Source organism: Aegilops tauschii, chromosome 1, assembly GCF_002575655.3.
Source record: "Aegilops tauschii subsp. strangulata cultivar AL8/78 chromosome 1, Aet v6.0, whole genome shotgun sequence".
Lineage (NCBI taxonomy): Eukaryota > Viridiplantae > Streptophyta > Magnoliopsida > Poales > Poaceae > Aegilops > Aegilops tauschii.
The window spans coordinates 13924653-13937401 of record NC_053035.3 but is presented as its reverse complement, the minus strand read 5'-3'; the positions used below and the strand labels follow the sequence as shown (position 1 = coordinate 13937401).

General features: G+C 41.0%; 1 protein-coding gene across 9 annotated transcripts; it reads right to left on the bottom strand.

Annotated features, from left to right (window-relative positions):
- Window positions 1-4375: 4375 nt before the first annotated feature.
- On the bottom strand, window positions 4376-11398 carry LOC109783602 (disease resistance protein RGA5). Of its 9 annotated transcripts, none has more exons than XM_073506645.1 (11): window positions 11138-11398; window positions 10935-11006; window positions 10795-10840; window positions 10370-10544; window positions 10228-10299; window positions 10075-10154; window positions 9874-9993; window positions 8910-9778; window positions 5887-7892; window positions 5663-5753; window positions 4376-4786 (listed from the first exon to the last, which is right to left on the bottom strand). In XM_073506645.1, exons 8-10 carry the CDS (start codon window positions 9734-9736, stop codon window positions 5710-5712), a joined length of 2877 nt encoding a protein of 958 aa, XP_073362746.1. In that variant the 5' UTR covers window positions 9737-9778; window positions 9874-9993; window positions 10075-10154; window positions 10228-10299; window positions 10370-10544; window positions 10795-10840; window positions 10935-11006; window positions 11138-11398; the 3' UTR covers window positions 4376-4786; window positions 5663-5709. The 9 variants fall into 9 exon arrangements, with proteins under 9 accessions (XP_073362746.1, XP_073362744.1, XP_040259636.1 ...); XM_073506643.1 differs by having other exon boundaries at window positions 10923-11006; window positions 11138-11365; XM_040403702.3 differs by having other exon boundaries at window positions 10228-10249; window positions 10923-11006; window positions 11138-11365.
- Between the last annotated feature and the right edge of the window lie 1351 nt (window positions 11399-12749).

Below are 12749 nucleotides of genomic sequence, written 5' to 3'. Positions count from 1 at the left end.
AAGGCTCTTTTCTGGCACCATTGCCGGGGAGTGAAGCGCTCTTGGCAAGTGGAAATCGGTAAGGAAAAACTTATATTACTTGCTGAAATTTATTGTCACTTGTTACTATGGAAAACATTCCTTTAAGGGGTTTGTTTCGGGTATCTTCACCTCGACCGGAAGCACAATTAGTTACCCCTCAACCTACTGCACCTACTGAAAATATTGGTTATGAAATTACTCCGGTTATGATAGAACAACTGCTAGCTAATCCTTATGCAGGAGACAGAACATAACATCCTAATATGCACTTGATACATGTAGATGAAATTTGTGGATTATTTAAGCTTGCAGGTCTACCCGGAGTAAAACGCGCATTAACTCATCATGACGACAGCACGGTACGCCAGCTTGTTACTGGGCCGGTCCATTTCTAGATCCAGCAGGCGGGGCGGAACGAACAACAGTTTGTCTCGAAAAAACAAATGTGCCGCCCGCAACGAGCTTTGGCCCGCGGCTCGCCTGAAGATGTCATATTATTTTTTTATTTTTTGTTCAAATTTTGTTTCCCCTTTCTTCGCTTATCATACACTTTGTCTATATTTAGAAATATTATAAATCAATAAATACAAAATTAATTATATATTTTTCTAAAAATGTTAATCTTGTATTAAGAAATGTTAAACATGCATAGAAAAATGTTTTTATGTAAACAAAAAATTGACAAAATGAATAAAAAAGGAGAAACATATTAATCATGTGTACGAAAAATGATTATACATTGTAAAAAAAATTCGCATAATTAGAAAAATGTATGTTACAATAAACAAATGTTCACCTATTTAAAAAATGTGTTTGGAACATTTTCAAAAAATGTTTATACAATGTAAAAAATGTATGCATAGTTGAGGAAAGATGGTTTTATCATTAAAATAGTGTTCAATTGTATTTAAAAAATGTTTTACAAGTATTTAAAAAATGATCAAACCATGTTTTTTGTAAAAATGTTAAAAATATATTTGACAAATTTCAAAAGATTAAAAAATGTTTATATGTATACGAAAAATGCAAAACATGTATGAAAAAAGTAGACATCAAAACGTATATTAAAAAAATGTTTATTAGACATTTGGAAAGTGTTAAATGTGTGTAAAAAATGTTCCTAATGTGTAAGAATTTTTGAACAATACATGTGAAATTTTTTTAATGTGATGAATAAAAATAAAAAGAAAAACAAACCAAAAAAAAGAAAAACCAACAAAGAAACAAAAGAAAAACAAAAAACCGGAGAAAATGAAGAAAAAAACCCCGAAGATAACAAACAAGGTAGAAAAAACAAATGTAATTAATTAAGAAAGGAAAACCAATGAGAAAACAAAGAAAATATGAGTAAAAATGAAGAAATAAAGAAATTGAGGAAACCCAATGAGAAAACAATGAAAAACGAACAAAGAAAGAATAACCGAGAAAAAGTAATGGGAAAACAGAAAAACCAAAGTATAAATTTAAAAATCCATGAAAACATATAAAACAACTGAAAATACAACAAAGAAACAAAAAAAATGTTCGATTGATAGATAGGAGCAGCAACGACTACCACTAAATGGGCCAGCCCGCTCCTGTGTCGCCGGTAGGCAATACCTATTAGGAATCAGTACGGGCGACACATAGCTGTCGCGACGAACTTCCGTTGCACCCATCTATGCCGTCTTCGGGTTGGCTCCTCTTGCAACCCAGCGCCGCCTAGTCCCCCTGCCAATCTCCATCGCGACTGGCTGGCTTCTCTTGCACCCCTGCGCCGCCTAGCCCCCCGCCAATCTCCATCACGGTGGGCTGCCATTTTCGCCCACTATGCCGCCGTTGGGCTGCCTTCTCCTGCATCATGACTAATTTTCAGCAATATATATGTTTTGATGTCTAACTTTTTCATAGGGTTGTGTACATTTCCCTATAAATATGAGACATTTTCTATACATGTTTGATATTTTTAAATAAATTATTTGCATTTTTTCAAATATATGTTTTGATGTCTACTTTCTTTTAGATATTGTACATTACTGTATACACTTGAAACATTTTTGTATACATATTTATGAATTTTCAAATATATGATCGAAAAAATTCAAATACATGTTTTCGAACATTGTTTTACATACATGTTAATTCTTTCCCAAATCCACGTTGATTTTGTTTATACAAAACAAAATTTTAAAACTATACAAATATTTTATGCATTCTAAAAACATTTTTGAAAATGTCGCAATTATTTTTGAAACTCGTGAACATTTTATTAAATATAGTGTACATTAGTTATTGGGATGTAACATTTTTATGAATTATATTAATACTGTTTTACATTGTATAATTTTTTAATGTCATGTACATTCTTTTAAGCGCATATAAACATTTAAAAGTCTCATCTACTTTTTCAATGGTACTAACATTTTGTTAAAGTTGAGTGAACAGTTTTTGACAGTACATTTACAGTTTTTTTAATGTGTGTTGAAGACTTGTAAAAATATTACCAAATTTATTTTTCCATAACATATGTATTAGTTCTTTTGAAAATGTAAAAAAAAAAGTAAAAAGAAAATAACACACGCGTGACAATAGCATGATGTAGTAGGACGGCCCATTGTCGTAGGCGCTTCCGGTGAGACCTATTTTGGTCTCGAAATAAGCCACACATAGTCACTACCTGCCCAGCGCCTTTAGCGCCAGTTAGTGTACTTTGCCCTGCTCGGGAGAAAGCATCCGATCAGATCTAGGGACCTTGATGAGTTTCTTAATTTTTCGGCGGTGTTTGTACTACTGGCTTGATTAACAGATGTGAGGCTGTTTTCCAAAAAAAAGGGGTTGTGTAATACTAGGCGACGTCGGTTACGCCGAGCTACTCAATGCATCCATCACTTGTGAAATCTTCACGTCTCCGTTGGCTCCCGCGTTGCGTCTTCTGCTAGATCAGTTATTTAGTCTAAAAGTGACTTAGGTGATGCGCTATGAGTTCATTTACAAATATTTACTCTCTCTTCTCGTAACTAGATGCTAGTTTAGACATAGACACGTGGCAGTTAGTAAACATTGACCATTATCTTTACACAAATAAACTCACAAAAACATGCAAAATTGTGATGTCATGGACAAAATCATTACAAATTTGATAATACTAGGTATGTTTTGATATAATACGAGTCAAATTAGGATATGCCCTTTATACATAAAAGGGGTATTTTCTATGTTATAGATTTTGGATTTGAATTCAGTGCAGTATTTGCAATATGGAACACGTTGAATTGAAAAGAAAAATCAGAAACAACGTTGCTTAGTACTACTATATATGGACATTTTTTGTATCTTTTTTTAGAAGTAACTTTTTTTTGAGAAACAGAAATAAAATTTATTGTATCTATAAACACTGACGGAGCTATAGCAAGGCCAGCCTGTGGGTCGCAGCCTGCCCGGTGTTGGAGCAAGAAATAAATTTACGTTGAGCCCAGCCCACAACTGCTGACCGGCATTGAGCAAGTACAACGCACACCTCAGCCCAGCGAAGCTCACATCAAAGTCGCAGCACTGTGATTATCCAGCACTGTTTCTCAGAGAAAACAACGAAGGCACGTAACGCAACATTGAGAAGCGGAGCAGCCGCGACACAGGCACACAGCAGCCGCCGGCCATCGCGGTGGCCGGCTTCCGGCACACCGGCACAGTTGCACACATCAGCCGCCTAGTGCTCCCACCATGACTCCGCGAGGCGACGTAGCTAGCAGCGGCGAGCCAACCTGATGAGGTCCTTCTCTGAATCTGCATGCACCCCCTGCAAGCTGTATAGGTAAATTTCTCTGAATCTTCCCAAATTTCTTCCCCTAAATTTCACTTACGTCATCATCTATGGACTTTAGCATAAATAATCCACACCGAAATCTTGTTGTTTTATAGTTTATACCATGGAAAGCCATTGTTCTTTGCATTTTACTGGTTCACAACAAAGGCCACCTTTACGGTTTATACAAGTTCACAACAAAGGCATTGATTGTTGCTAGCTCACGGTTTAACAATAGTTTCCAATTTGGTAGCATAACAAATATATAATTCACTCAAGAGTACATATGGTTCAGAATTTGAAGTTTTTGTGCTCTCCATCTTTTCTTTGTAGCTCTGCCACTTTCTGTACAAACATATATGGCCCTTTTCGTTCTAGGCCCTTTCCTCCACTGTCGAATTTAGGCTTCAATTGGCTTTGCGACGACACTTTCAAAAATACGAAAATAATTTGCTACAGTGGGCTACACATGCTTGTTAGTTGGAAGCACGCTTTCCATTTGTCTGTAACAGAGACATGTTGGTAGAACTTGTAAATATTTTTCAAGTAACAAATCCCAACAGTGAACCGCAGTTTTTATTCAAATTAAGGAGCTCAGGTGAGCCCCCCATTTCATTCATCAGGAAACTGTTATACACCCATAGGTTTGTCCGGCTCAGCTTAAAAAACAAAATACACCAGCATGTCATGGGCTAGCCCTCCCATGTAACAACAACATGCAAAACAGAGGAGCAACAATGACCCTCAACTGAAGCAAAGCAAAGCTATCCTTGTAAGGATCAATTCGCCCCAACACCTTACTTATTCGTTACAAAACCAAGGAATATCTCTTTCTGCAAGCTGAGTGCCATTTAAAAGAAGCTCATCACACAACCTCCAGAATGTTCGAAACCTTTGCACGGCGAGCGCCCACCCAAAATGTTTGGGAAACATTCATCTCCGTTGCCACCAGCAGTAACCCCCACCGTCCCACGCCCCTGCTACCTGCATATCGTGCAATTCTTCTCTGTAAGATAGCCCAATAAAACATCTAATATCGATAGGGAAAATATTTTTCAAGCAATTATGATTCCTCAGTTTCCATATAGACCAAATAATAGCCACTACCCTAGCAGAAACCATATTCCTACCTTTACCCTGAAATTCATCACTCAAGCACAAAGTCCCTCCATGCTAATCTGAAGCGTTGAGGTAGTGTGGTATACAAAAGACACTTTCCTATACCACACTACCTCGACGCTTCAGATTAACTGTGCCGATAATTTCTGAATGCTAACCACAAAAATACTATGATCTTGCTCATTTCTGAATCAACAGAAATAGTGGTGAATGCTAACCACAACATTCTTCTCTAAAAGCCATTTACATTAACCTTTTTTATGGGATCATCTACATGAATCTTGCTCATTCCTCAAGACTAACCTTGACGATCAGCAAGAATCGATACGATAGCTCAGCCGTTTCACCATACAGACCCCCTCTAAATTTTAGAGCAGTGAAATTAGCGTGCAGCATTCTAGCTACAGAGATATGCTTATATATTGATAAGTTGTATAGCCTGGAGTACTGGTCACCAAAAACAGCACCCCCTGTCCATAAATCTTCCCAAAATCTAGTTCTATCCCAAATTCCCCATTACTAACTATCCTTCTACAAATTTGCATAAAATAATTCTTATCTTTCATCAGCCCTTGCCATAAAACAGATCGGGCAAGTTCAGTTTTCTGGTCAGATACTTATGTCTAGCAATTTTTGTAAATACATTAATCTGTTTCTAATTTCCATACAGCCGTTATAGCAGGCGAACATAACAGGCAAATAAAAGATGGAAAACATAACAGGCAAATATCTGTTACATACCCGAGAGCACATCTGATGCAATATTGTGAGTCGCTCTGGATCAGAAATCAGTTCTCCTCCTCGTCCTCACACAAATCGTCATCATGAGCATCTTGGTAGATTCAGAGATCAAAATCAATGCAGAGAGTAATAAGGTCAGTCCATCATTTCGAAAAAAACATATACGTAATCGGGGATGATTGGGATGGGAGTTGAGCGTGAGTAGTTAGGTGCATCATGAGTACCTTTTGCTATACGTGGGATCATATAAATTTCAATCCGGGGATGGTTGGGATGGGCTTCGAGGGCGCGCCTCACCGCAGCCTCCGCTTCCTTGGCCTCCCCAACCCTCGCTCCACCACAATACATCCAAATCCGGACACCACGCCGAAGGGAGAGCAGGTTCCCCTGCAGGCCCAAGTTGAAACCACGGTTACCATCCTCTTTCGCCACCCGCACGCCGAGACTGAACTCAACTCTTTCCGCCCTCGGCAAAGCTCCTGATTCAAAAATTATCTGCGCTGCGGATCCACAATCCAACTCAAAGTATACCACACAACTGAACCCATCTGCACGGATGACTAGCAGCCGCTGTGTTTGGTGGGTGCTCGTTATCGCGAGACATCGAAGGGACAGCAACCCCCCAATGATTTCCACGTCCTCCTGCTGCACCTCCTTCACTGACGTGAGGATTAACTCGGAGAGGTTCGAGAGATGCGAGGGGTCTCTCTCTATCCACCCTCGCAGTGCAGAGATTTGGCTGGGGATGTATGACACAAATTCGCGGAGATGTACAGGAGGCACCCAGCGTTCTCCCAAGAGATCCATCAGTTCAAAAGATGTTTCTTTGGAATTGCAACTAATACTTAGGCTTTCGATATGATGTAGGTTGCACAGAGACTTCACGAAACCTTCATACAAATCCAAACTACCATCCTTGAAGCGAATCTCAAGCTCCCTCAGCCTTGCCAGGTTGCCAAGCTCTTGTGCAATGATGTTCAGAGAGACCAAGAGCCCCCTCAACACTTCTATGGATGTCAGATTCTGCAACACACCAGGAGTTGGAACCACCTTATAGAACCGAACATTTAGGTAGATTAACCTTCTCAATTTAAAAAGAGTGGACGGCAATTCATCTAGCTCAGGATTGTATCCAAGATCCAACACCTCCAGAAACTGCAGGGTTCCTATCTCAGCCGGGAGTTTACTAATTCCGGTACCTGATAGACCTAGGTACCTTAGGTGAATTAAGTGTCCAACACCCTTGAGGTTAGGCTGCAGGCTGCTACTTTCCCCAAGGTTACAGTCCGACATATCAAGTACACGCAGAACTTCAAACCTTGACAGAGCTGGCATGATACTAACAGCAGGTGGAAAGATAGTAATTGACCTCACTCGTGACATACTCATGATATTTGTGAGAGGCTTGGCTTGATGATCTTCCATTTTATTCTGAAGGGACAAACGACGAACATTACTTTGTGAAGACATGATATTCCCAGTGCCATCGAATACATTAACAAACTTTGCTTCATGTGACAAGTTGCAGATAAGGTCCAGAACCATATCATGTACACGGCAAGCATATACCTGGCCGAGAGGATCATATATTGGCTGGATCATACTTCTATTGATGAGTTCGTTGAAGTAATTTAATCCGAGCAAAAACAGGCTAGTTCCTTGATTTCCATGGAGGACAAATCCTTCGGCCACCCACTTCCATATCAGTTTATCTCTATTAATCTCGTGATCTTCTGGATATATACATAGGTACAATAGACAGGTTTTTAGATCATATGGTAGATTATAATAGCTGAAAGAGAGTATTCTACGCATCTCCTCTAAACTGTTATCTTCTGTTAGTCCAGAGCCAAGGGACTGGAGCAGAATATCCCACTCACGCTTTGGTTTCACCTGCTGGCCACTGGCCAAAGCACTAGCAATAGTAATGATGGCTAGTGGTACTCCACCACATTTTTTCAATATATCATTAGACACTTGTTCAAATTCATTTGGACATGCACTCTTGTCGGGAAATATTCTCTTATGGAAGAGCCTTCTGGAATCATCAGTAGAAAGAGGTTTCATTTGATAAATTGAATCATTAGCCGACGAGCAACATGAATTGGAGACACTGACAATGCGGGTTGTGGTGATTAGCCGACTGCCTAGATTATTCCTGTCGGAGAAAGCCAAGTTGATGTATTCCCACAATTTTTCATCCCATATATCATCAATTATGACCAGATACCTACATTAGTTCAGAGTATCAGTGTAAGGTTTATACACATCACAAAGCTTAGGGCCATAAGAATATGTGGGTGGAACTACACATCTATAAGTGCACATATTCAGAAACAAACTAATAAGAATCAGGCGTCTCAATCTCGATAATCTGATATTAAGAACTGTGCATTATGCACTGCCAGTCAGATGATGAATAAAATGAATACAAATTTAAGATTCAAGGGAGTAAAACACGAAGAGCAAATTGTTGCATCAACGACATAGATAGAAGTACGATTAATTTGTTACTCCATCTGATCCAAAATAAGCGTTTGAACTAAAACCACGACACTTATTTTGGATCGGATGGAATACAACATTTCAAATATTACAATGGTTAGGTAGATCTATTGGAAAGATCGGAGCACTGATTTGCCCACCAATATACTGTATGGCCGCTGATAAAACTCCCGGAGACTCAAATTTTACATGACATTTCCCTTTCGAGTATATTCTGCTGATAGTAAGTTTCTAAACAAGGCGAAAAGGGGAAATAGAATGTGATATCAAAGAGCAAATTTAACTTCTTGGTGTATTAAGAGAAAAAGGGCAGCCTTTGGTGCACGATGCACCATTTGATCTTTGTTTTAATGGGGTGGGTTAGGATAAAGAAAGAACTAAGTGAGTTCTTTCCTTTACATTTTGGTGTATTATCCAGTACAACTCTTATTATGCTCATTACTTATATCTCTGATGAAATGTATAAATGCTGAGATGGATTTCCTAGACCAATGGCATTAAATTTAAGCCACCGCAACTAATGCAATGAGAAGTAGTTTACTACTTATTCAGATAGAGGAGAGGAGGATCAAACATATATGCTTATACAGTCTTGAAACTGACCTAAATGAAAAATTATTCTGAACCAGCCTTCTCTGTGATGGTTACAATGTATTTATCATAAACTCATAATAGTGTTGGATAGCTAGCATAGAAACGAACATATCAAAGTATAGTTGTTTCAGCTGGAAGTAACGCATACCTCTTGTTCTCGAGGAATTCATGAAGCTTGTTGATAAGCTGCCTTTCATCCAATAATGCAAGATCTGAGTTAGAGTTGCCGAGATCAATGAGGATATCCCTAAAAACCTTCTTGATGTTGGGGTTCCGGCCGACGGGGACAAATGCCCGACAATCGAAAACACCTTTAATCTTGTTGTATACTGCTCTAGCAAGAGTGGTCTTGCCCAATCCACCAAATCCAACAATGGAGACCTTCTTCAGTCTCTTGTTAGAGGCATCGCCGCCCTCCAGGGAGAGCAAACTCATGAGGTCCTGATCCCTCTTCCCGTAGATGCCAACCAGCTCTGTCGCTTCTGTGTACAGAGCACGGAGACGAGGATCGATAACAACTGCTTCCCTAGTATTAGGAGCCATACCGTCGACCTTGTTCCTGTCACGCCTAGCAGCCACCTTCTGAAGTTCCTCCTGGATGCCCTTCATCGCGTGCCCTATCCGATTCCGATCCTTGCCTTTCTTGAACAACTCGGCCGTCCTCTTCATGAGCCCCTTGAATCCATTGGTGGTGTCGTCAGGCTGAATGCGGTCGACGTGCATGAGGAACTTGTCGACGACATCCTCAATCTTGTAGGAGAGATCTCTGACATCATCTGCCCAGAGCTTGTCTTGTCTGTCGAGCTGGTCCCGCGGCACCTCATCAATCTTGACGAGGGCAAGGTTCATGCTCTCAAGCTCCTTCCGGAGGTCCTTGGTTTTTTCCTTGACGCCCTTGTGCAGCTTGTACTCCTCCAGGAGCAGCTTGCCCAGCTTCGGGAGCAGGCTGCCCATGGCACCCGTGACGACCTCCATGAGATCAGCAGGAGCAGCTATCTGGACCAATCAGCTGGAAAACTGCAGATCCATAAATGTCAGGAGCTGAATGCAATCCAAGCTCAAAAACTGAGAGTCGCCAAGCTAAAACATATCTAGATCTGGACCAAGCTCACCTCGATGCTTCACCTTCGATGCTTCATAGGCAGACCAGAAAAGAGCAGGACAATGAAGTGGAAGCAGTGCCAGGGCACCAGAGGCCAGATGCGTGAGAAGGGCACACGGCGGCGGAGGATCTGGAAGAATAAAAACTTGGTATAATCTAGCAATCAGCAGATTAATAAGAACAGCAAGAAAGATGGGAGGGAGAAATTTACCAGGCCGCTAGCCGATGCAACGTGCTCTGAATAATGACCGGAAACTCCATGGTTCTACTTGTTGCTATTCCACTACCATCCTGGAGAGGTCACCTTTTAGATCCAAGCATTGCTAGTTTCGCTGGAAACAAATCTGACAGGAAAGTAACATACCACAAATGTCTCTGGCAGTCAGCTGGCAGGGGCGAGCTCGGAGGCAACAAGGCAGCGCAAGGGATGGCAGCACTCAGTGGATACAATAATTACTAGCAGAGGAAGACCAATAACAGCAGTCAAGAGAGATAATGATTGATACCTCTGAGCAGTAGCGCTTTTGGCTGATGTGTTTATTGAGTGAGTGGGTCACAGAGAGACAGGGATTCAGAGAAAATAATTACTTGTACTGTATACGATCAGTCCATCTGCCATGCTTCATGCATTTACCCCTCTCTCCTCTACCAAACAGGACGGAGTGATTCAATTATTACCAACTGCAAAGAGGAACAAGAATTTATAATCTAGCAAATCAGCAGATTAACAAGATCGTGTGGATGCCAAAAATTTCAGTAGAGCAGAATAGCAAAAAAGATTTCAGTGGATTTGATGCATCATGCTCTGAACGACTGGAAACTCGATAGTTCATCTTCTTGCTATTTCACTGCCAACCACGCGCGCAGGAGAAGTCCTTTTTTAGATCCAAGCTTCATGCAACGAGGTTGGAAAAATAGATTGGAAATATACCTCCACAGCACAGGCGTCAGTTGGAAGGGGCGCTCTCTCTCTCGATCTGGAAGGGAGGGTCAGCAGATTAACAAGAAGGTATGGATGTGAAATATATTACAGTAGCAAGAAAGATGAGCCAAAGTTACCAGGCCGCTAACCGGGTCAGTGGATTCGATGCGTGCTGCTCTGAATAATGATCGGAAACTCCATGGTTCTTGCTTGCTGTTCCACTGCCACCCCAAATGATTCAACCAACACAAATCGATCAGACTCCCAAGCAAGCAGTGAAGCAGGAGAAGTAAGTTTTTTGATCCAAGCGTACTTTTTACTTCAGCTGGAAAGAAATCGACAGGAAATATACCTCCACGGGTGTCAAAGGCCTCTGGCAGTCAGTTGGCAGGGGCGAGCTCGGAGGTTGGAGGAGATCACCAAACAACGAGGAGGATCGACCTTATTCCAGGCAGCGCAACGGAGAAGAGGACTCTGTCGGTGGTGGAGATGAGGACTGAGATACAGAGGATGACCAACAACAGCAAGTCAAGAGATACAGAGCCCCCACGATGCCTCTGAATAGTACGTACTGCTTTTGGCACATGTAATTGTTCAGTGGGTCATTCAGAGCAATGTTTTAAATAACGGGCTATTGCCAAATAGCGGCGGATCTTAAAATCAGCTATAGCGGGTTATAGCAGGCTATAGCGGGCTATTTGTACATGGGACCATTTAGCGGCACCCTAGTGAAAAGGCTATATAGCGGGCTATAGCGTAGCTATTTAAAACATTGATTCAGAGACAATAATTGTAGGTCCCTCATGCGCCTGCCGGTCATTTACCATCTCTCTCTCCTCCATGCATTTATCAGGCAATGACACTATTAATTTTCCTCACTAGCGTTCATCTTTGCAACCGGTGAATAATTGAATCCCTCCGTTCAGTTTGAAAACTTCGGTTTGGTCGTGAATACTGAATGCCTTTGGGTACTAGTACTAGGGAAAGCATAGTTTCAGTTCATGAGCATACTTAAACTGTAACAGAACCTGAAGCCTCGCCTACAAAATTGAGCGATCATGAACATATGCTAAACTTTACCAGTGAACACAGAGTTTCAGTGGAGGCCGAGGAAGACCAACAACAACAGTCAAGAGAGGAAATTACCAGTAGCACTGCTTTTGGCCGATCTGTTTATTGAGTGGGTCACAGAGATTACAGAGCCCCCACGATACCTCCGAACAGTATTGCTTTTGGCTGATGTGTTTATTGAGTGGGTCACAGAGACACAGGGATTCAGAGAAAATAATTACATACTACTGTATATATATGGTCCGTCCACCAGCCATTGCTTCATTGCATTTTACTCCTCCCATTTCTCTGAATCACTCTCAGTAGGTTGGTCAGTCCACATCATGCATTACCCCTCTGTCTCCTTCATGCGGACATTTGCCAGGTGGTAAATTTCCTCATATGCAGTACTCAAAAGCAATCGATACCGAAAATACCCAATGGATCTCGGATCCAGTGCACCTGAATCGAAAAAGAATAGAAGTCGCAAAAAGGTCAAAAAATTCTCGAACGTTTTGGAACACACGTGATCTAATGTTATACTCGCATAAAAAGTTCAACGGAACATCAGAGCTCATGCATTAGGTTGCCTATCTAAATATTGAGAGGGACATCTGAGGTCACGTCATGAGGCAAAAAACAATGGTCACTAGTTTAGGACTTTTTTTTATAAAATATCAAAAGAATTTTTGGGCAGCAAGCATCAGAACACAAAATGCTGCACCATATTGATTTGAAGGTAGCACAAGAATCATGAACGTGAAGAACCAACAAATCCCCACCACAGACCCCCAATATAACCAGTTCAGTGAATGGAAATAGAACTTAAGTCATGGTTTGGAAGTTCAGAACCTGAAACCTTGCTTGCAAAACTGAGCGATCATGCACACACGCTAAACTGTAACAATCTCTAT